The sequence below is a fragment of the Cebus imitator genome, unplaced genomic scaffold (assembly GCF_001604975.1).
Source record: "Cebus imitator isolate Cc_AM_T3 unplaced genomic scaffold, Cebus_imitator-1.0 Scaffold191, whole genome shotgun sequence".
NCBI lineage: Eukaryota > Metazoa > Chordata > Mammalia > Primates > Cebidae > Cebus > Cebus imitator.
In genome coordinates, this window is record NW_016107506.1 from 828,867 (window position 1) to 853,736 (window position 24,870).

Genomic DNA, 24,870 nt, shown 5'->3' on the forward strand with positions numbered 1-24,870 from the left:
ATTCACTCAGTGATAATTTCACTTGGATTTGTTCATTAAACCCAGTGCTGCCCATTCATATCCTTTCCCCCACCCACCCTAGTTACAAATTAAATGTACACATTGAAACTTCCTTATTGAGTTAGTTTCCTAATGCCCTGAGGAAATCTGTATCAAAAATAGAAGCCCAGCACAGCGGCTCATGTTTGTATTCCCACCACTGTGGAAGGATCACTTAGCCCTCCAGGAGTTCAAAACCCCATCTCTATTTATAAAAATAATTTAACAATTAAGAAATATGCATAAAAGTTTGACCCCAATGTTATTTTTCAGTTCCAGTTCAACCTTGGTTTGCATAATTTGCATTCCCAATTGTATTAAAGACAAGTTCTTAAGTAGCAAACTTTTTAACTCTGCCAACACTGAAACTTTTGAGACTAAGTAGAAGGAAGGCATTTTTGACTAAGCTTTTTATATTGACTATGCTCAGTTAGCTTAGTCATCTTTTTTCTTCTTAAGATCTTTGTGGCAGATATAAAGTACAACTCTGTACCTACAACTCTATGCGTGTATTTTTAGTTGAAGCCTCATACCAGATACTTTTAGTTATTCAAGATGTGTATTGTAAGACATTGATACATGATCTTTACTTTTCCCCTACTTCAGCATACCTGAGGGATACAACATACTCCTGTCAGTAGCAGATTCACTATTACAGAGATTCTCACTTGAATTAGGAAACATGCTCTTAAGAGGCCTATCAGAATCTAAAAAGGAGAAGTGAAGGGTAGAGAAGTATCACTGCCCCTATAGATGTTTAATTTGGTACACTCCTCTCCTCCAGTAGCTGAAATCGCTAGTTTTAAGAGATTAAGCCAGGCATGGTGGCTCTCACCTGTAATCCTAGCACTTTGGGAGGCCCAGGCCATGGATCACGAGGTCAAGAGTTCAAGACCAGCCTGGCCAACGTGGTAAAACCCTGTCTCTACTAAAAATAGTGTTGGGCACCTGTAATCCCAGCTACTCAGGAGGCTGAGAGAGGAAAATTGCTTGAATCCTGGGAAGGGAAGGTTGCAGTGAGCTGAGATCGCACCACTGCACTCCAGCCTGAGTGACAGAACAAGACTCCATCTCAAAAAAAAAAAAAAAAAGAGAGAGAGAGATAGAGAGAGAGATAAATATATTGAAATTTTTAAAGCTTTGTTCATTATTTTTATCCTGTGTCCTCTCTGTGTATACACACATGGCTTGATGAAACTGATTTAACATGTTCTTCTTTTCATTAAGAGCAATGTAATAAATACATGTACAGCAACATTTATATATTTCTTAACTTACACAGTCAACATGTTTGTCAGAATTCACCATAGATATATAAACACACATAGTTACGTATATTGTTTCTTTAATAGTTGCATTGTGTTTCACTGTGTAAAAACAGCATTTATTTAAACATTCTCTGGCTGATGAACATTTAGGACATTTCTACTGTTTCAGACAATGCTATTTAAATATCCTAAGAGTGGAATTATCAAATTAGAGCATATCCTCCCCCAAGTCTCCTTCCAGGTGGATGCATAAATTTCCACTCCTTCCTTAAGTTGATCATTTTTCTAAACTCATGCTGTTTCTAGATTTATCTGTTCAGTGATCCAGATAGTAAAGTCTTGTTAGTGATCCTGCTCTTAGGTAGAAAACATATGTCTGCCATTTTGAACTTGAATTTTTTTGTTTCACTAAATAAAACTATGACTCATGATGTTTCCCTCTTTATTCAGCTACTCAGATTCTTAGCTAACTTTTAATTGTATTCTTTTCTTAGTCTATATTTTCTTCTAGAATTGTTTTATATAACTAAGGATACATCCATTACTTCTTTTTATTGTTTTAATGAGTTGTGTTTTATTGAAAGGTATCTCAAATCCTTTTGAAATATGAAGTGTATACATAAATACTATAGAGAAGAACCATGTTCAATAGGATCAGACTTCAGTTTACAAAGTATTTTCATATACATGACCTCATTTGATATTTGCATTAATTGTACTTACTGGCTAGAACCCAGATGCTTTTATTTTTATAGAAGAGATAACAGAATCAAATAACAGTTTAGTGATGGCTGGGCACAGTGGCTCAGACCTGTGATCCCAACACTTGGGGAGGCCAAGGTGGGAGGACTGCTTAAGGCCAGAAGTTCAAGATCAGCCTGGGCAACAAAGCAAAACCCTATCTCTACAAAAAAAAAAATATTTTTAGAAAATTAGTGGGGCCTGATGGCCTGTGCTAGCTACTTGGGTGACTGAGGCAAGAGAATCACATGAGCCCAGCAGTTGGAGGCTACAGTGAGCTATGGTCTTGCCACTGCACTCCAGCCTGGAAGACAGGACAAGACCCTGTCTCAAAAGAAAAAAATTAAAACAAAAAACTGTTAGTGATGGAAGTGACACTATAACCCAGTCTTGTCATACATGAGTTTACTATTTCTGCTTCCTTCTCCCACCTTGACGTCACTGCTCTGTAGTCAAGAAGAAAGTGGTATTTGTTAAATACGGTAGAATTCACTCATTAACTCTAAATGAGAAATTGTAGTTTGATTCTGTTAACCTTCTGATTCTTACAGGTAATCATGCAAAATTAATCTTAGAATAATTCTTACTCTTTTTTTTCCCCTTGCCTAAGATAAGTAAAACTTCTGGGATTAGCTAAACTAGATCAGTGCATATGCCAATATCTTAATTTTCACAAGTATCATTTTGCTAAGCTAATCACACTGTAGCTATTAACCCTTCTTATTTCTTTTTTTTTTTTTTTTTTTTTTTTTTTTTTGTTTTTTTTTTTTTTTTTTTTTTTTTTTTTTGAGACGGAGTTTCGCTCTTGTTACCCAGGCTGGAGTGCAATGGCGCGATCTCGGCTCACCGCAACCTCCGCCTCCCGGGTTCAGGCAATTCTCCTGCCTCAGCCTCCTGAGTAGCTGGGATTACAGGCACACGCCACCATGCCCAGCTAATTTTTGTATTTTTTAGTAGAGACGGGGTTTCACCATGTTGACCAGGATGGTCTCGAGCTCTTGACCTCGTGATCCACCCGCCTCGGCCTCCCAAAGTGCTGGGATTACAGGCGTGAGCCACCGCGCCCGGCCCAACCCTTCTTATTTCTTAATTGGGCAGTATATAATCAATTTTCCATGTACAGATGACTCAGGCTGTAACCATTTCCCATAGCTGGTGGACAGCTGATCCCAAACTAATTCCCTTCTACTGGACAGTAACGTGCTTAAGTCAGGCATGTTGACTTTCCTGCATTGTTTACTTTTTTCTTCTTCAGGTAAAATCAGTTATGCAGTTTTATATGTGATACTGTGATTTCTGGTCCTTCTCTTTCTGAAAAGTTTGACCCCTACAGAGGGAGAATTGTCTAGGGAGGATATTGCCACCTATCTAAAGAATGCTTCTTCCAAATAAATAATCTAATTTTTAAATTAAATTGTTCTATGTACTGTAGCATAAAGGTGATTTAGTTTTTCATAAAGTGAAATATCTACTAGTATGAGCAAATGACTGATTTATTGTTTAACAAATGAATGGCATGTGTGGTTAATTAGGGTATAAACAACAAAGGATTCTATATGAGAATGTTTGGATATGTATTAAATTAGAAATGACAGTAAAACATTTTTTTCTAAATGATGATCTTGAGCTGATTTTAAAATTTCATAAGAGACTGTTAATAATTAAGTTCCATAGGATATTTCAGTTGTTTCATTTAGTGGATTCGATATTGTTAATGAATTTTTACAACAGTTAGGGAATAAGATGCACTGATGAACTGCTTTATTAATTATATGTTAAAACAACCATTTATTGGGTGCCTGTTTCATGCCTGTCACTGTGCTAAGTGCATGAAAGTAGATAAGAAAAATCCTACTCTCCAGAAATTATTTACTAATGGGACAAGTATTAATACATTGTGTAGTTAATGCTCAATGTATTAATACTTGTCAGAACCTTCTCGGAACCAAATAACTTCAGAAGGAATTCAACATTTTCCCATTTGCCTGTTTTTAAAAAAATTGTTAACAGCTATTATTATTATAAATTATAATGCAGTTCATAGCGTGCATGTCTATTATAGAAATTGAATATGGGTTTCCTGAGAAGCAGGTAACTTGAATATATCAGACCTTTCTTGGTGATGTTATGTGCTGTAATTTCTCCTGGATTATTTTACAAATTATTCTACATTGGATTTTAGTGTTTTAAAAGTCTTATATTATTTAACTTGTAACTATAAAATCCATTGGATTTTAGTTGCCATTACCCAGGGAGGAGCAATACAGCTGGCTAACAATGGTACCGATGGGGTACAGGGCCTGCAAACATTAACCATGACCAATGCAGCCGCCACTCAGCCGGGTACTACCATTCTGCAGTATGCACAGACCACTGATGGACAGCAGATCTTAGTGCCCAGCAACCAAGTTGTTGTTCAAGGTAAGGGAATTCAGAATTCACAGGTGTGGTAAATTCTTCAAAATACTAAAATTTTATAAACTCACAGAAAAAGTAAGTATCATTTTGCAAAGCACTGTTCAAATGTAGTTAACATTTCTTCAATATAGATAGTATTTTTCCATGAACTCTTCCATTATTCCAATTGGACCAAAATGTCATGGCATAAAAACAACTATTTTCAGTTTTAAAAATATTACATCTGCATTTAACACCTTTATTATTTGGGGTACAAGAAACAGGGTAGGTTAGAAGGAAAGACCAGGAAATCAGGAGTTAAGAAAGATGGATTCTATAACTAACTGCATGGATCTGCTATGACACCTTGAGTAAAACCCAGCTTCTCTGGGCCTCAGAAAAGTATTTTGTTTGTTTCTTTCATGTGTCAAATAAGAGTTGCACTAAATCTCTGAAAAGAATCTTCAGAAGTTCAGGATTCTGTTTCTCTGCCTTTTATTCAAAAGAAATTTAAATCTTCTTTGCTAAAATCATCAGTTTTTATTATTATTGGTTTTTTTTCTAGAGACAGGGTCTCGCCATATTGCCTAGGTTAGCCTTTAACTCCTGGCCCCAAGCAATCCTCCTTTCTCGGCCTCACAAAGTGCTGAGATACCTCTCCACTTGACCCAGTTTTTATTTCATATGAAAACAGTATACTCCACAAGAACTTATACCAGTATGCAAATCTGCTGCTCTTTAGAGAAAAAGTAGTCGTTAAATTTTTGACAAATTATAGAAGTTGCTTTTTTGGTTGTTGTTTGTTTTTGCTTTTTTTTTTCCCCTGTGTATTTCAGGACTCCTTATGGATAGCAGTTAACCATTTTTCTTTGGATTTGTTTGAATATTTGAGGAACATAGTAAATGCCAGCTTAGAAATTTGCTGACTGAGGAAATAATAATTTGTTTCTGAAAATATTGTTATAAATAATAATGCATTTTGCCTGTGTTAGGTAATAATAGTTGTATTCTTTTACCATGGATAATTGAAGAATCCTGAAACACCAACTGGAGAGAGTCATAACTTATTTAAAGAACCCTAATGTTTACAGAATATATTCTGTTATTAAACAAGTATTTGAAAAAGATAATATTTTGCTTATTGATGAGAGTAAAACACCTTTTCACTTTACATGCAGGTACTCAAAAATTGTAAAGCAGGATGTCAGTGAATTTGAATTCTGAACGTCAGTTTGAAGATGGTAACATGTTTAGTATATAAATCTTTTCCACTCAAACCATACATTTTAATTGATATTAATAATTAATATGAATAATTTTATGAAGACCTTCAAATTAAGTAACATTAGGTTGCTTATTCTTAGGAGAACATATTATTATGCTGTTTTTAGAAGCAGTTTGACAAATAGTGATTCTGTTTGTTTTTACAAATGGTACATCAGTTAGAAAAATGAAACTTCAGTTTATTTAGCTATTATCATTTACATTAAAACAGTATGTTTTCAAATAATATAATTGGTATCAAGTGATACACTTTTTCATACTTTCAGTTTTGTTTCAATTAGAAATTTATAATAGTTGACCATAATGCTTTATTTTCTTTTTCATTTTGCTATTTTATGAAAAATCATGGTGGTTTTTATGTCGTGGCAAGAGTCTACTTGAAATTTTTTAATATGAATTTACCAATATCAAAGGAAGACATTGAGGACTATACTCTATCTAGGAAGATCATCCAAGCTGTGCCCCACTTACCTTTTAGACTTAAGGTTGGTAAGCATGTTAACGACAGAACAGAACTGCATTCAAATGAAAAATACAGTATAAGATCCAGCAGATATAGGTTGCTGTAATAAATACATTACATTGGGAATTATTTCTTAGTAGTGGTGCAAAGAGTGCTGATTCTTTCAATACTTTAGCCAGAATCATCTTTTCTTTTTTGTTTCCCTTTTAGTCCAAAATACATGCTTAGATTGATGATTGATATATATGATTGAATCAAGTTGCAATGTTTCTGTCTTACACCATGCTCACTATTTTTTTCAGCTGCCTCTGGAGATGTACAAACATACCAGATTCGCACAGCACCCACTAGCACTATTGCTCCTGGAGTTGTTATGGCATCCTCCCCAGCACTTCCTACACAGCCTGCTGAAGAAGCAGCACGAAAGAGAGAGGTCCGTCTAATGAAGAACAGGTACATAGACTGCATTGACTTAGACTGTTGTGGGTCACGTATGTCTTCACATTCTGCTGGATGTGTGTCTTTACATCTACTGGTAATAGGATCTTTGCATTTTTTTTTTTCCTGGCAGAAGTAATGGATCTTGCTAAATTTTCTTTATTTAATAAGCTGCACTTATATGGCTGTAGGATTATGGGTCAATCTTTGGTTATGGAGTAGTTTTCTTTCATGCAGTTTCCCCACAGGAGATTTAATGCACAACTAGCCTATGTTTGCACTCCAACCAGCTAGCCAGGTTACTTTAAAATGGTTTCATTTCATATGTAGTATTGTTCAAGAAGATCAAGAGTTTCACATATGTGTATTAGCTGTGTGTTAAGTTTTATCTATATTAATTCACTTTATATAAAGTAAATGTATGGTAGCCAGTTCATGTTTTAATGAATATTATCTTTACTCAAAATAATAACATTTTAATATCTAAAGATTCTTCAGAAATACATTAATTCTAAGAATACCACGTTATGGACAAAAATCTTAAACTATAGTCTTCAAAAAATGCTACATTCAAAATCTATGAAATGTTGGTAAAGCAATTCTCAAAGTAACTTCATTGCTATAAATGATTTTGCCATCAAAAACAATAAAAATAAGTTACTAAATATTTAGTTTAGAATTCTCATGTAGAAGTGACTGAGTCAGAAGAAAATGAAAATAAGGGTATGTAAAGGTTTAAAAAGTTTGAGATTGGTAAAAGTATTTCACTGTTCATCCCAGGATGCTTCAAACACTGATAGAGTGAAAGAAGCAGGGCTTCCAAGTCCTAGCCACATCCCTCCATTTTGGGATAACATATTCCTTCTATACCTCAGTTTTGTAAAATGGGATTCCAGCACACATCCAGAGTATTGTTTTAAGAGTCAAGTAAGATAATTCCTTTGAAAGCACCTTGTAACTGTAGTGCTCTGTTGAAATGAGTTTTTTAAAATGTGCAATTCCACTTACAGCTCAGATCAACTTCTTTGTTCCTAAAATATTCTTAGCTGTCACAATGTTAGTAAATTATATCTAAGCTGTGAGAAATGGCAAGATTTTCCCAGGATATTAGAAAAAGAATTGGAAACAAGCCAAGTGACTTTTTGTTCCCCCCTCCCGAGACAGAGTCTTGCTCTGTCGCCCAGGCTGGAGTGCAATGGCAGATCTCGGCTCACTGCATCACTGCAACCTCTGCCTCCCAGGTTCAAGCAGTTCTCCTGCCTCAGCCTCCCGAGTAGCTGGGATTACAGGCACCTGCCACCACACCCAGCTAATTTTTTGTATTCTTAGTAGACACAGGGTTTCACCATGTTGGCCAGGCTGGTCGTGAACTCTTAATCTCATGATCTGCCCTCCTCAGCCTCCCAAAGTGCTGGGATTACAGGTGTGAGCCACCGCACCTGGCCCCCAAGTGACTTATTTGTGCTCCATCCATCTGTGATTTTGAGTATTTAAGTTTTACTAAACAGAAGGATGGAAGCTGCATTCATCATTTAAATATATTTTTAAATATAAATTAAAATATTTTTAGTTTTTAAAAATGTTTATAAGGAAACCCTTAAAGTTAGAAGCAAGTCTGAAGAAGTCTCAAGCAAAGGCTGAGTAGTAATATTTAAGACAACACTGCTTACTAAAGTAAACAGTTCTAAGCAAACATAGGAGAGGAATCAGAAAATAAATCTTTTGATTATTAAAAACAACAGAAGGACTTCTATTTATGTCTGTGTAGTTTGGCTCTGTGGTACAAAATGGTTCCCCCCGTTGACTGGCAGACCAAAGTTCCTTTTTCCTTTAATCGTTTCTCCTTCAGATTTATGACCACTGCCACCACCAAGTTAGGAACAGGGCACACGTAACTATAGTTCCTACCAACCTTTGCTTGCCTGAGATCTTCAGGGAAGCTGCCTGACTTACCATGGACTTTTTTTTTTTTTTTTTTTTTTTTTTTTTTTTTTTTTTTTTTTTTTTTTTTTTTTGAGATGAAGTTTCTCTCTGTCACCAGGCGGGACGGCAGTCTAGGCTCACTGCAACCTCCGCCTCCCGGTTCAAGTGATTCTTCCGCTTCAGCCTCTTGAGTAGCTGGGACTACAGGTGCGCACCACGAGGCCTTGCTAATTTTTTTTGTATTTTTAGTAGAGACGGGGTTTCACCATGTTGGCCAGGATGGTCTTGATCTCTTGACTTCTGGTAATCCGCCCACCTCGGCCTCCCAATGTGCTGGGATTACAGGCGTGAGCCACCACACCCCGCCTGCGATGGACTCTTTTATAACATTACTTTGCTTGGATTTAGTTAACTTATTCTTTAAAAAGTAACCTTCCCATTGATTTTCCTATAGTTTCTTTTCCTCTTCATTACCAGATTACTACTGCTTCTACCTTTTCGGCCTCCATTCACTGGAATCTGATGTCTGTGACTATCATACCATTCATATGTCTATAAATAGGTACAAATTCCCTCCCACTTGGCAAATCTAGTATTTTCTTTCATTTAATTTTAACTCAGGCCGGGCGCAGGCTGGGCGCAGTGGCTAACGCTTGTAATCCCAGCACTTTGGGAGGTCAAGGCGGGTGGATCACAAGGTCAGGAGTTCAAGACCAGTCTGGCCAACATGGTGAAACCCCGTCTCTGCTAAAAATAGAAAAATTAGCCAACCATGGTGGCAGGCACCTGTAATCACAGCTACTCGGGAAGCCGAGGCAGGAGAATTACTTGAAACTGGAAGGTTGAGGTTGCAGTGAGCTGAGATCACCACCACTGCACTCCAGCCTGGGTGACAAAAGCAAAACTTCATCTAAAAAAAAATAATAATAATTTAACTCTAGGGATTATTTGACACTTTTGACTTATCATTACCCTAAACTCTTCCTTAGCTTACTTCACCTGGTTTTCTGACTACCTTTCAGATTTCTCCCTTGAACCTTCATCCATACCCATGTATTTGAGGCATTACTTTATATGCTGATACCTCTTAATTCTATGTATTCTTTCTGGCTTTGACCTTTCTGCTGAGTACTATTTATTAAGCCCCAGTATATATTATTTTATTAATTCTACCTACATTGAGGTAGAAGCTTATAGAGGAGGAGAAGGTAAATAACAGAGAAAATTTAAATATTTTGCCAAAAGTCACACACTTCATGAGATTAGGAGAACTGAAATTTGAACCCATATCTGGCACCAACGCCTGTAAACATGCTACTTCACTGATTCCAATAGGCAGCCATCTTCTGCTGTGCCTCTCAAACCAGAGCACACGGCAGTGTGCTAGGGACTATGTAGCATTAGGAGGTGAATGTGGAATGCTTTCCTTGAATGTTCATTTTGCTAAAATATTTGAGAGAAATATACTTTATTTTTAAGGCAAAATCAGAGATTTAAAAGAAGTTTATGCCAGCAGTAGTTGGTTGTTGCGGCACCCCCAGAGTCTCCATATTTGGTTTCCTCTTTTATTGTGGCTATTTCAGTGGAAAAGTTAAGAGAAGCACGCTCCTCCTGAGCATGCTCACTAGGATGAATATCCATTAGGCACATCAAACACAGCCTATCTTAAATTAAACTTTGATAGGAAAAGATTGTGATCTATTGTGATCTTTTCCTATCAAAGATAGTGAGGAAAAAATTCAACACTATCCAAATTTCCTTTTATTTTAAGATGAAGATAAGTGGTAAACATTCTAAAAGAAAATATAGACAGCTGTTTTATGAATTTGTGTTACTACAATAACAACCACAAATCTCAGTGTCTTAAAACAAAATCTCTTCCCCACTTATGTTACATGTTGGCAGCTGCAGGTCAGTTGCTGTTGCTCTCCTTCACATACCCATCTGGTTCTAGGATCCTGGCCTAGAGCAGCACCTCTTTGAGTAGAGGGCAATGCTTTTGAAAGCATTCGCCTGATTGTGGTGAACATTACATCTTCTTGTGCTCTGTTGGCCACCGCACAGGCAAGGACTAGCCCAAAGTCAGTGGAGTGGGAATGAACTCTTCCTACAGGAAGTAGGGAGTGAAAAATTATTAAAGTAATACAATCTATCACCTTTGCCTTTATGTAACTTTACACTGTAGAAAGATTTTAATAGATTCCCTAAAGGCAGAAGTAACAAAGGAAAAGGTTAAATGGATTTGGCCATATAAAACTATAAAACACCTATTTAGCAAAGTAAAAGATAAAACATTTTAACAAATAATGTTAGAAAACTAAAGAGTTGAGGGATATAAATAGATTCCTAGAAAACTGATAGGGTGAAAAATTTGAGAAATTCTAAAAAAAAAATTAAAGTGTATTTGATATGAATTAAAATATATCCATTCAACTATATACAACTAGCCATGAAGAATAAAAAAAGAGGCTAGGCACGGTGGCTCATGCCTATAATCCCAGCACTTTGGGAGGCTGAGGCAGGTGGCTCACAAGGTCAGGAGATGGAGACCATCCTGGCCAACACTGTGAAACCCCATCTCTACTAAAAATACAAAAAAATTAGCTGGGCGTGGTGGCACATGCGTGTGGTCCCAGCTGCTTGGGAGGCTGAAGTAGGAGAATTGCTCAAACCCAGGAGGCAGAGTTGCAGTGAGCCGAGATCACCCCACTGCATTCCGAGCTGGGTGACAGTGCGAGACTGTTTCAAAAAAAAGAAAGAAAAAGAAAGATGTATTTTTATTAAGATAGAAAGATGTTCTTGGTGGACAAAAAGCAAGTTACTAAAGAATATGTACATTACAATCAATTTTTTAAATTACACAAGTAAAACGCGTTCATTATAGGTAAATTAGGAAACATCTAAAAATTTAATTACTTCTAATTTCACCATCTAAAATGTTAACATTGTAGAGTCAAGTTTTTTACTCAAACCAGTACACAGAAAGGTAAATATATATTTTTAAGTAATTATAAACTTATAAAAGAGTTGTAAAAATAGTACTACAGAGTTCCAGATACCCTTCATCCAGCTTCCTCTAATCTTAGTATATTGCATAACCAGGGTACATTTATCAAAAGTAAGAAGTACATTGGTATAATACCGTTAACTGAATTATAGATTTTCTTTCTCCAGTTTTTTTTTTTTTGTTTGTTTGGTTTTTTTTGAGACGGAGTTTCACTCATGTTACTCAGGCTGGAGTGCAATGGCGCGATCTCGGCTCACCGCAACCTCCGCCTCCCGGGTTCAGGCAATTCTCCTGCCTCAGCCTCCCGAGTAGCTGGGATTACAGGCACGCGCCACCATGCCCAGCTAATTTTTTGTATTTTTGGTAGAGACGGGGTTTCACCATGTTGACCAGGATGGTCTCGATCTCTTGACCTCGTGATCCACCCGCCTCGGCTTCCCAAAGTGCTGGGATTACAGGCTTGAGCCACCACGCCCGGCTCTCCAGTTTTTTTACTTATATAATCCAGTTTGGGTGTCATATTGCATTTATCGTCCCCTTCAGTCTGTGAAAGTTTCTGTTTCCTTGTCTTTGATGGCCTTGTCACTTTTGAAGAGTAGTGATCTGTTTTCTTTTAGAATATCCCTCAATTTGCATTTTGTACATTCCCTCAATTGTACAGTGTTTTCTTACGGTTAGTAGGTTTGGGGGAAGAATTCCACAGAGGTATAATGTGCCCCTCTCATGTCATAAAGGGAGCACAAACTGGCAATGTCAACTTTGATCGCTTGGTTAAAGTGCTATCCAGATGTCTCCACTGTTGAGCTACCATTTTTCTCTTTGTCCAGCCCATATTAAAGGAGAAGAGAATTAAATTTCACCTCCTAAAAGGGAAAATATGAAAGAATTTGTGGTCATATATTAAAACTACCACAGTTATTAGGTGTATTTTAGAAGAGATACTTGGAGGCTATGTAGATATATTTTTTTTCTCTTTAAAGTTTTGCCCACCAATTTTAGAATTCATCAGTGAATCCTGTCTACAGTAATTACTACTATTTGCTTTTCTAATGGGAATGTTCTGTATCCCTGTCCCTTCCGCATTTAACAACTGAATTCTATAAATAAGATTTGTTTCTTCTCCACATTATTTATTTATATCAATAGAGACACATAAATATTTTATTTTCGGAGTTGTAACACAATACCATTATTATTTAATATGTTGTTCACACTGTTCTAGCTTTGGCCACTGGAATCTTTTATAAGTTGTCTTCTGTGTCCTTTTGACGTGCCCCAATTTTTTTTTAAGCATGTCTTTACTTGCTGACACTACAAGATTGTCCAGTTTCAAATTCTCATCTTGTGTTTTCCCTTCCCTAGCCTTAGAATCAGCCATTTTTCAATGATTCCCTAGTTCCTTTATTAGAAAATGGTGGCCAATATAGTGAAACCACATCTATACTAAAAATGGAATATTTAGCCGGGTGTGGTTGTGTGCATCTATAATTCCAGCTACGTAGGAACCTGAGGCAGGAGGATTGCTTGAACCTGGGAGGTGGAGGTTACAGTGAGCCAGGATGGCGCCACTGCACTCCAACCTGGGAAACGAGTGAAACTCTGTCTCAAAAAAATAGATAGATGGACGGATGGACGGACAGAGAGACAGACAGGCCAACCAACCGACCTTCATCTATGCACACATCTTATTTCTGTATCTTTATATACAGTTGGCACTGTTTTCCATAGGTTCCACATCTGTGTGGATTCAACCACCCATAGATTTAAAACATTCAAGAAAAAAAGTAACAATATAACACTTTTAAAAATAATATAAATAAAAAAGTAATCTAGATATTGTATTAGATATTATAAGTAATCTAGAGATGATTTTAAGTATACAGGAGGATGCATATAGATTATATGCAAATATTAGGCCATTTTTTTTTCCTTTTAATTGCATTTGTTTTAATGCTGAACTTGCTCCTGTGCCATAGGTTTTTGTTTCTTCAGTTTCTTCTGGAATATCTCTTTCTTCTGGGCAACCTCTTCTTCTGGTTTAGGAACAAGTCTGTTCCTTTTTAGTTAAGAAATGTGGCAGGAGAGCTCATGTATGGGTTAATCCGACCATGAGCTCTATAGGTCCAGCGGCGCATGGTAGGTGCTTTGTTCACTTGGATATGCTCATTGGCCAGAGAATCTACATCTAAACCCTTAAGTTCAGCATTACTCTCTGCATTTTTAAGCATGTGCAGCAAAAATTCAGCACTCTTTTTGGGCCACCAACCTTGTGTCCAGCCCTGCTGCTTGGCCTGTGCACACCTGCCAACTCCACCATTGTAACATCAGAATGGTACGCACTGTTTCTGTAAAGTAACATCTTTCAGATACTTCATGGCATTTCATATATGCATACCCTGGATGGCCTGACAGTTTCACGAGTGTTCTTAAAGTGAACACAAAGATTGGAACCTTTTAATTTGCATGATTTTTGTGGGGTTCTCCAGGTCAAGTGAATAGAGCCATTTTCACAGATTACCTCAGGCCACTTAGGGAAAGAGTAATGACATTTTATATAAGGGATTTGAGTATCTGTGGATTTGGGTATTCATGAGAGTTCCTGGGACCAATCCCCCACAGATACTGAAGGACAACTAAACACTTAAAATAAGTATGAATACACATTAACATATTTGACTCTAAGCTTTAAACACATGGCTCATTTTAGACTTCTCCTCTTTGCCTATTTATTTGTAACTTCTTTCTCTGAGAGAAACTTGGCTTACATGTTTATTTAAATCTATACATACAGAAAACTTTAAGAATTGATAATATGTACCCTTGTGAGAAACAAGTTTACCAACTACAGTGCAGTATTTATATATTCTTCTTTTTGTTTTTAACCTAATAGTATTTAGCAAAAGCACAGTTTTCTAGAGTTACTTCACTCTGATCCTTTTTCCTCCACCCCTTCAATGAGGTTATATCATACGATTGTAGCACAGTTAGATTTGTCACCATCTTCATTCAGTTCTGGGATTCTCTGACATCCCTAAGTTTTTATCCTTAAATTTGCATATACATAATTCACTCTTTGTGCTGTATAGTTTTATGGATTTTGATAGATGCAGTATCATATATCTGTCACCATAATGCCATATGGAACAATTATACTATGTTAACTAACAGTTCTGTAATACTATATAATACCCCTTTGTAGTCAGCTTCCCCCACACCCTGAAAACCAGTGAACTGTTTTCTACCCTTATAGTTTTGCCTGTTCCATAATCTCTTATAAATGGAATCTTACAATATGTAGCCCTTTGGATCTGGTTCCTTCATCTAGAAAAATGCATTTAAGATTTATTAATATTGTTGCATGAATCAGTGGTTGGGTCATATCCCAGATAATTCCATTTTATGGATGTACTGTGCTTTGTTTATTCACTTTGAATTTCATCCCGGCTATTTTCAGTTGTAGAGAAATAAAATTACTATAAACACATAAAGGTTTTTATGTGCACTTTCCATGAATGTGAGTAAATATTGAGGAGTAGGCTGGTTGCATGGAATGTAACTGTATATTTAACTTTTTAATAAACTGTCCAGTTGTTTTCCAGAATGGCTGTACCATTTTATATTCCCACCAGGAATGTATGAGAGTTCAGTTGCTCTATATTCTTGCCAGAATTCGACATTGTTAGGTTTATCATTTGTCCCCCAGCTCTAGAAGTTGTATGACGGGTATCTTGTGGTTTTAACCTGCACTTCACTAATGACTTTTATGTAATTTGCCACCTATGTTTTCTTTGAAGCATCTGTTCAGATCCTTTGCTCATTTTTGTTTGTTTTCTTTTGTTTTCAGAGACCTTTTTTCCAAATCCGTTGTCAGAGCAAGTATTTTCTTTCAATCTGCTGCTTTTCTTTAATTCTCTTAACACTATCTTTTGCAGAGCAAAAGGTTGCAATTTTGATGAGGCCCATTTTATTTGTTTTGTCCTTTCATACATCATGCTTGTGCTACTGTATCTATTAATTTTCTGCCTGGATAGGCCCAGCCCATGTGCACATGTCTAGGAACCTGTAGACAGGCCCATTGGTGCCCACATGTATCATCTGGGGTGTCTGAGGATTGGTTAGTCCTGCCCACCAGCACCCACTGTCTGGAGCCATGAGGACCAGCCTGCTCTCATTACCACATGTGCCACCCAGGGGCCTGCAGACAGGTTTTCCCAACCTGCTGCCACCATCAACACCTTTGTGTTCACATACCAGCCCACCTGATGTCCCCATCCTCAGCAAAGCTTTATCACAGCCTCTAGTGACAACCAAAGCCTAAGCCACTGAAGAAATCATAGATGCCACTGAAGGAATTATATATACCACCATTGATTACAGTAAAAGAAATCATACAGAGACAACACATCTGAACATACCTAAAACCAAATCCAGAACACCCTACCCACTAACACTATAGCTACATCTACAGTAAAAGTCTTTCCGTATAAAAGCCAATCCCTAAAATTGGATAAAGCAGCAGGTACACCAGTTGCACAGACATCAAGATAAGGATACAAGAAATACAAAATACTAATGAAACATGATACCTCCAAAGGAACACACAATTTTCCACTAACAGAGCTCAAAGAACAGGAAATCAGTAAAATGCCTGAAAAGGAATTCAGAATAATGATCTTAAGAAAACTCAGCAAGAAACAACAGAACACAGATAGATAATACAAATAAATCAGGAAAACAATTCATGATTTGAATGAGAAAGAGGTAAATATTTTAAGAAAAAACAAATTCTGGAACTGAAGAATTTAATAAATAGGAAGAGCTTCAGCTATAGACTAGATCAAGCAGAATAAAGAACTTCTGAACTTTAATATAGGTCTTTTAAAATAACCCAGTCAAACACACACTAAAAAGGATGAAGAAATCCTACACAGACATCATAAAGCAAAAAAAAAATTCTATTTTGGGAGTGCCACAGGAGAAAACATGGGAAAAGGCATAGAAATCCTATTTAACAGAATAATCACTGAAGAGCTCCCATGTCTTATGAGAGATATACATCCAGATACAGGAAGCTCATATGTACTAAAACAGTTCTATACAAAAAGGCCTTCTCCAAGCCACGTTATACTCAAACTCAAAAGTCAAAGACAAAGGAAAAAGAATTCTAAAAGCAGCAAAAGGGAAATACCAAGTCACATGAGGGAATCTGCATCAGGCTAAAGGCAGATTTCTCAGCAGAAATTTTACAGTTCAGGAGAGAGTTGGATACTATATTCAAAGTGTTAAAAGGCTGGGGGCGGGGCGGGGGGGAAGGCCAGGCTAACCACTGGGATTACAGTGGTTCACACCTGTAATCCCAGCACTTTGGGAGGCTGAGGCAGGTGAATCACCTGAGGTCAGGAGTTCCAGACCAGCCTAGCCAACATGGTGAAACCCTTTCACTACAAAATACAAAAATTAGCCAGGCATGGTAGTGCACACCTGTAATCCCATCTACTCAGGAGGCTGAGGCATGAGAATTGCTTGAACCTGGAAGCAGAGGTTGCAGTCAGCTGAGATTGCACCACTGCACTCCAGCCTGGGCAGCAGAGCAAAAAAAAAAAAAGAAAAATCCCTGCCAAGAATACTGTACCCAGCAAAGCTATTCTTCAGAAATGAAAGAAAAATAAAGTCATTCCCAGACAATCAAAAAGGGAGGAAATCCATCACCAGTATACCAGCCTTAGAAGAAATGTGTAAGAAGATCCTTTATCTTGAAGTGACAAGATGATATTTACTGTCATTAAAAAACATGTAAATTATAAATCTCACTGGTAAAACAAATATGTAATTGGGGAAAAAAAATAAGGATTCAAATATTGTCACTACAGAAAATGAAACTATAAAGATAAAGGAAGAAAAGAACAAAGAATCCAATGCCAGAGCATGAGATACATAAAGAAAACATTAGAGCTGAAGGGAGAGATAGACCCCAATATAATAATAGTTGGTGACTTCAAAACTCCACTTCCAGCATTTGACAGATCATCTAGAGAGAAAATCAACAAACATTGGACTTAAGATGAACTAGACCAACTGAACCTAACAGTTTCAGAACATTTCATCCAAAAGCTGCAGAATACCATTCTTCTCATCAGCACATAGAACTTTCTCCAGTATAGACCATATGTTAGGCCACAAAACAAGTCTCGACAAAGATTTTAAAATCAAAATTATATCAAGTATCTTCCCATACCACAATGGAATAAAACAGTATCAATAATAAGAGGAACTTCAGAAACTACATATAGATGGAAATTCAGCATGCTCCTGAATCACTACTGGTTCAATGAAAAAAGAGGGAAATAAATTTCTTGAAACAAATGAAAATGGAAACAAAACATGAAAACCTATGGGATACAGCAAAAGCAGTGCTGAGAGGGAAGTTTGCAGCAATAAATGCCTATATCAGGAACGTATAGCAAGATTTCAAATAAAAAACCTAACAATACACCTCAAGGAACTAGAAAAGAAGAAACCAAATCCAAAATTAGTAGAAAGAAAGAAACAGTAAAAATCAGAGGAGGACTAAATGAAAGCAAGTCTAAAAGAATCAATACAGGGCTGGGCGTGGTGGTGCACACCTATAATCTCAGCAGTTTGGGAGGCCAAGGTGGATGGATTCCTTGAGCTCAGGATTTCAAGACCTGCCTGGCCAACAAGAAATGAGGCAAAACCTCATTTCTTACACACACACACGCGTGCGCACACACAAATTAGCATGGCGTGGTGGGTGCAAGCCTGTAGACCCAGCTCCTCAGGAGGCTGAGGTGGAAGATCACTTGAGCCCTAGGAGGCTGAGACTGCAGTGAGCCATGATTGTGCCACTGGACTCTAGCCTGGCCAACAGAGTGAGACCCTGTCTCAAAAAAAGAGAATCAATGAAAAGTTGGTTTTAGAAGAGATAAACAAAATTGATAAGCCAAGTAAAAAATGAGGGAGAAGGTCCAAATAAATGAAATTACAAACTAAAAGAAGACACTACAGTTAATACCACAGAAGTATAGGGGATCATTAGACACCATTACGACCAATGATATGCCAACTAATTGGAAAACCTAGAGGAAATGGATATATTTCTTGACATACAGAACCTACCAAAATTGAATCAGGAAATAGAAAACTTGAACAGACCGATAATGAGTAATGATACTGAATTAGTAATAAAGAGTCTACCAGTAAAGAAATGTCCAGGACCAGATGGCTTTCCTGCCTAATTCTACCAAACTTACAAAGAACTAACACCAGTTTTCCTCAAACTATTCCAAAAAATTAAAGATGAGGGAATTTTTCCTAATTCATTCTACAAAGCCATCATTGCCCTAATACCAAAATCAGACAAGAACACAACAAAAGAAAACTACAAACCACCACTGTACTTGTTGAATGTAGATACAAAAATTCTCAACAAAATACTAGCAAACCTAATCCAACAACACATCAGAAAGATAACACACCATGATCATATGGGATTTATCCCAGGGATGCAAGTATGGTTGTTAGACCATACTTGGATATGATCATAGTGTGTTACCACATGATACATGATGCATCACATCAACAGCATGAAGGGCAAAAGCCATATGATCACATCTGTAGACACAGGAAAAGTGTTTGATTAAATTCATCCTTTCTTGATAAAGATTCTCAACAAATGAGGTATAAAAAGGAACATACCTCAACACAGTAAAGGCCATGTATGATAAACCCACAGCTAACATCATATTGAATGGAGAAAAGCTGAAAGGCTTTCCTCTGAGAACTGGAATGAGAGAAAGATGCCCACTTCTACCATTCTTATTCAATATAGTGCTGGATGTCCTAACCAAAGCAGTCAAGAGAAAAAAATAAAGGGCATCTCAGTGCCTCAACACAGGCCATGTATGATAAACCCACAGCCAACATCATATTGAATGCAGAAAAGCTGAAAGGCTTTTCTCTGAGAACTGGAATGAGAGAAGGATGCCCACTTCTGCCATTCTTACTCAATACAGTACTGCATGTCCTCCTAGCCAAAGCAGTTACTCAAGAGAAAGAAATAAAGGGCATCTCAATTGGAAAAAGAGAAATTGTCCCTGTTTACAGATGAAATGATCTTATATATGGAAAAAAACTAAAGATTCCACAAAAAAAACTATTAGAACTGATAAACTCAGTGAAGTTGCAGAATACAAAATGAACATAAAAAAGTCAGTAGCAATTCTATACACCATTGTATAGAATTGTTCTACAATAATGTAAAACAAATTAAAAACAAATCAAGAAAGCAATTCCATTTGCAATGGCCAAAAAAAAACCCAGGAATAAATTTAACCAAGTAGGTGAAAGATCTCCACATTGAAAACTGCAAAACACTGATGAAAGAAATCAAGGAAGCCATAAACAAATGGAAGGACATCCCATGCTCGTGGATTGGGAGAATTACTATCGTTAGGATGACCATACCACCGAAAACAATCTACAGATTCAATGCAGTTCACATCAAAATAAAATGACATTTGTAACAGAAATAGAAAAAACAATCCTAAAATTAAAAGAGCCCAAATAGCAAAAGCATTCCTGAACTAAAAGAACAACATGGGAGGCATCACATCACACTACCTAACTTCAAAATATACTACAAAGCTATAGTAAACAAAACACAGTATTGATTTAAAAACAGACACACAGACCAGTGAAACAGAATAAAGAACCCAGAATAAATCTACTTATTTACAGCAAATGTGCCAAGAACATACACTGGGGAAAGGACACTCTCTTCAATCAGTGGTATTGGGGAACCTGGATATGTGTGTGCAGAAGAATGAAACTAGATCCTTATCTATCACCATACACAAAAATCCACTCCAAGTAGATTAAGGACTTAAACATAAGACCCCAAACTCTAAAGACTACTAGAAAAAACATGGGGGAAGTGCTTCTTGACATTAGGCAAAAACTTCACGGCTAAAACTCCAAAAGCACAAGCAACAAAAAGAAAAATAGATAAGTGGAAATATTGAACTAAAAAGCTTCTGAACAGCAAAGAAAACAATAGAATGAAGAGACAACCTGCAGAATGTGAGGAATATCTGCAAACTGTTCATCTGACAAGGGACTGATAACCAGGATATACAAGGAACTCAGTGGAACAGGAAAACAAAAACAATCCCATTAAAAAGTGGGCAAAAGGTCTGAATAGACATTTCTCAAGAGAAGACATACAAATGGTCAAGAAATACATCAGGAAACCTTAACATTGCTGATTCTCAGATTAAAACCACAATGAAGTATCATTAATTAGAATGGCTATTATCAAAAAGTAACAAACATTGATGAGGATGCAGGGAAAGGTTAACTCTTCATGTTATCATTTTCTCACTATTGGTGAGAATGTACATTAATGTAGCCATTATGGAAAACAGTGCAGAGGTTTCTCAGAAAAACTAAGAACTACCATATGATCCAGCAATTATACTACTGGGTATTTATTCAAAAGAAAGGAAACCAGTATATTCAAATGAATACCTATACTATGTTTATTGCATCACTTCACAATAGCTAATATAGGGAATCAACCTAAATATCCATCAACATATGAATGGATTTTAAAAATGCAGTATATTTACACAGTGGCATACTATCGAGCCTCTAAAAAGAATGAAAGTCCATCATTTGTAGCCATATGGATGAACCTGGGAGACATTATGGGTTATGCAAAATAAGTCAAACATGGAAAAGATAAATAAATAAATAAATACCACATGTTCTCACTCGTGGGAGCTAAACATTTTTTGAGCTCATGAAAGTGGAGAGTAAAATTGTGGGTGTTAGAGGCTGGGAAGGGAAGGTGAGATAGAGAGCATCAGGAGAGGTTGGTTAAGGGATACAAACTTATATCTAGGTTGGTAGAATGAGTTCTGGTGTTCTGTAGCACCATAGGGTGAAGATGGTTAAATACAACTTGTTCTGTGTTTTTCAAAAAGCTAGAAGTGAGGGTTTTGAATGTTCACAACCCAAGAAAAGGATAAGTTTGAGGTGATGGATATGCTGGTTACCACAATTTGATTTGATTATACACAGTATACTCATATCAAAATATCATTGTGTTTCATAAATATGTACAGTTATTTTATGTCAACTAAAAAGGGAAAAAAGAATGCTTAAATCAAGACTTACTCCTTTTGATTTAAGACACTGACTTACTCGTTTTCTTCCAAAAGTGTTATGTTTTATATTAGAGTTTTATATTTAGGTCTATAATTAATCCCTTAAGTCGTTACACAGACTTACTCATTTTCCTTCAAAAGTGTTATGTTTGAGTTTTATATTTAGGTCTATAATTAATCCCTCCTGAGTTAACCTTTGTATAAGGTGTAAGGATATGTCAAGATCCTTTTTTTTTTTTTTTTTTTTTTTTTTTTTATATGGAGTCTCACTTTGTCACCCAGGCTGGAGTGTAGTGGCATGATTTCAGTGCAACCTCCGCCTCCCAGGTTCAAGTGATTCTCCTGCCTCAGCCTCCCAAACAGCTGGGATTACAAGCACACACCACCATGCCCAGCTAATTTTTATATTTTTAGTAGAGATGGAGTTTTACCATGTTGGCTAGGATAGTAGTCTCCATCTCCTGACCTGGTGATTTGCCTGCCTCAGCCTCCCAAAGTGCTGGGATTACAGGAGTGAGCCACCGAGCCCAGCCAAGATCCATTTTTTTATATATGAACATCCATTGTTCCGGAAAATTTGTTTAAAAGACTATTCTTTCTCTATCGAATTGCCCTTGCTCTTCTTTTCAAAAACTAATTGACCATATTTGTGTGTGTCTGTTTCTGGGATATCTAATTTCCATTAATCTTTGTCTGTCCTTTAGCCAATACCATGTTGCCTTGAGTTCTATACTTTTATAATAAGTCTTAAATTTGATAGTGTGAGTCCTCCAACTTTGTTCTTCTTAGTATTGTTTTAGCTATTCTGGTTCCTTTGCATTTTAATATGTATTTTATAATCTTTTGATGTCTACAGAAAGCTTGTTAGAATTTTGGTTAGGATTGTGTTGTGTCTATAGATCAAGTTGTGAAGAAGTCACATCTTAACAATACTTAGTTTTTGATTCCATGAACACAATATAATCAATTTATTTTTCAGCATATAGATCCTGTACATATTGGATTTATACCCAAGTATAAATTGTTTTTTGTTTTTGTTTTGGGACATGTGCTATTTGAAATGGTATATTTAGTAGTTCATTGCTGGTATATGAAAATAAAATTGGCTTCTGTATATTTACCTTTATCTTATGACTATTCTAAATTTACTTATTAGTTCTAGGAGCTTTGTCGGGGGTAGATTCTTTGGGATTCTCTGCATGAATAATCATGTCACCTACAAATGTGGACAGTTTTAATTATTTCTTTCTAATCTGCATGCCTTAATTTTTTTTCCTTATTGTAATGTCTAGGACTTGTGCTATGATGTTGAATAGGAGTGGTGAGAGAGGACATCTTTGATCTTAAGGAGTGTATTAGTTTTCTATTGCTGCATGTCATAAATTACCAAAACTTAAACAACACAAATTTATTATCTTCCATTTCTCTAAGATCAGAGGCCTTCATTGGGTCTCACTGGGCTAAAATGAAAGTGTCAGCAGGACTGCATCCCTTCCTGGAAAATGTGTTTCTTTGCCCATTCTGGCCTCTAGAGGCCACCCACATTTTTTGCCTCATGGCCTCCTTTCTCCATCTTCAACATAGTGTATCTCTTTCTGTCTTCCTTCTGTAGTCACATTTTCTTCTGCTTTCCTCTTCTACTTTTAAGAATGTTTGTGGTTTAATGGGCCCACCCAGGTAACCCAGGATAATTGTCCTATTTTAAAGTCAGCTGATTAACAACCTTAATTCCATCACAACCTAATTCCCCTTGCCTTATAAGGTAACATATTCAGACTGCAGAGATTAGTACATGGACACCTTTGGTGGACCTAAAATAATGTAATAGCTGTAGGGTCTCTGCAACAGCTCTTTATTACATTTTAAAAAGAGCTCTCTTTGATTTTTACTGAGAATTTTCACCATAAATTGTTGTTTAATCCTGTCAAATGCTTTTCCAGAATCTACTGAGGTGATTATGTCATTTCTCTTATTTAGCCTGTTATTAGAGTGAATTACATTCATACTCCAATTTTGAGATATGCATGTATTCCTGGGTTGCCCCTAATTGGTCATGAAGTATCATTTATACATTGCTGGATTCAATTTGCTAATATTTTCTTGAGGATTTTCACGTCTACATTTGTGGCTAATATGGGATTTTAGTTTCTTTGTCATGAGTTTGTTATTAAGGTAATGCTGACCTCATAAATGAGGTGGTTCCCTTCTCTTTTTCTGGAAGAGATTGTAATATTTATATTACTTAAGCCTTACATGGTTGGTAGAATTTGCCAGTGAAACCACATAGCCCTGGAGTTTTCTATTTTGGGAAGTTTTTTTAATGGATATGGGATCATTCAGACAATTTTTTTCTTCGGTGAGTTTTGGAAGTTTGTGTTTTTAAGACATTGGTCCATTTCTTTGAAGTTATCAAATTCATAGCCATAGAGTTATTTGTAGTGTTAGTTTATTATTATTTTACTATATGGGATGTCATTAGGGATGTCCCCTTCTTCATTCCTAATATTGACAATTGTTGTCTTTTCTCTCTGTGTCTATTCACCACGACCGCCCACCCTCCTTTTTAGTCTGACTAAAGGCTTATCAACTTTGTTGATTGTTTCTGAGCAACCAAAATTCTTAGTTTCATTGGATTTCTCCTTAGGATTATATTGATTTCTACTCTGATCTTTATTATTTTCTTCTGCTTGCTTTGGTTTTTTATTATTTTTTTCTAGTTCCTTTTTTTATTAGCTAAATTTTTTACTATTAAAATGTACCTTTGTCTTATTCATGTTCTAAAACAACATCTGCACATATCTAGTTTCTTAAGATGATAGTTGGATGAGAGTTTGGCAAACCTTTTGTAAAGGGCCAAATAGTAATTATTTTAGGCTTTGCAGACCTAATGATCTCTGTCACAACTTCTCAACTCTGCCATTGTAGTACCAAAACAGCCATGGACAATACATAAACAAATGAGCATGGCTGTGTTCCAGTAAAACTTTATTTACAAAACAAGCAGGGATAATTGATTTAAGACCTTTTTTTTCTAATGTAAGTATTTAAGGCTGTAAATTTCCATTTTAGTATTGGTTTAGCTGTGTCCCACAAATTTTGGTTTGTCATTTTTTTTTTTTTTTT

The 24,870-nt window shown here is 36.4% G+C and overlaps 1 protein-coding gene across 3 annotated transcripts in view; it reads left to right on the top strand.

The window, feature by feature from the left end:
- Window positions 1-24,870, top strand: part of CREB1 (cAMP responsive element binding protein 1) — a 51,643-nt gene that overhangs the window by 16,696 nt on the left and 10,077 nt on the right. For 2 of the 3 annotated variants that reach the window (XM_017546695.2, XM_017546696.2), the window contains 2 exons: window positions 4,287-4,469; window positions 6,495-6,645. In XM_017546695.2, coding sequence (XP_017402184.1) covers window positions 4,287-4,469; window positions 6,495-6,645 — 334 coding nt within the window. Of the gene's footprint in view, window positions 1-4,286; window positions 4,470-5,623; window positions 6,215-6,494; window positions 6,646-24,870 lie in introns of all 3 variants that reach the window. The other variant, XR_001830413.2, reaches the window with a different exon arrangement.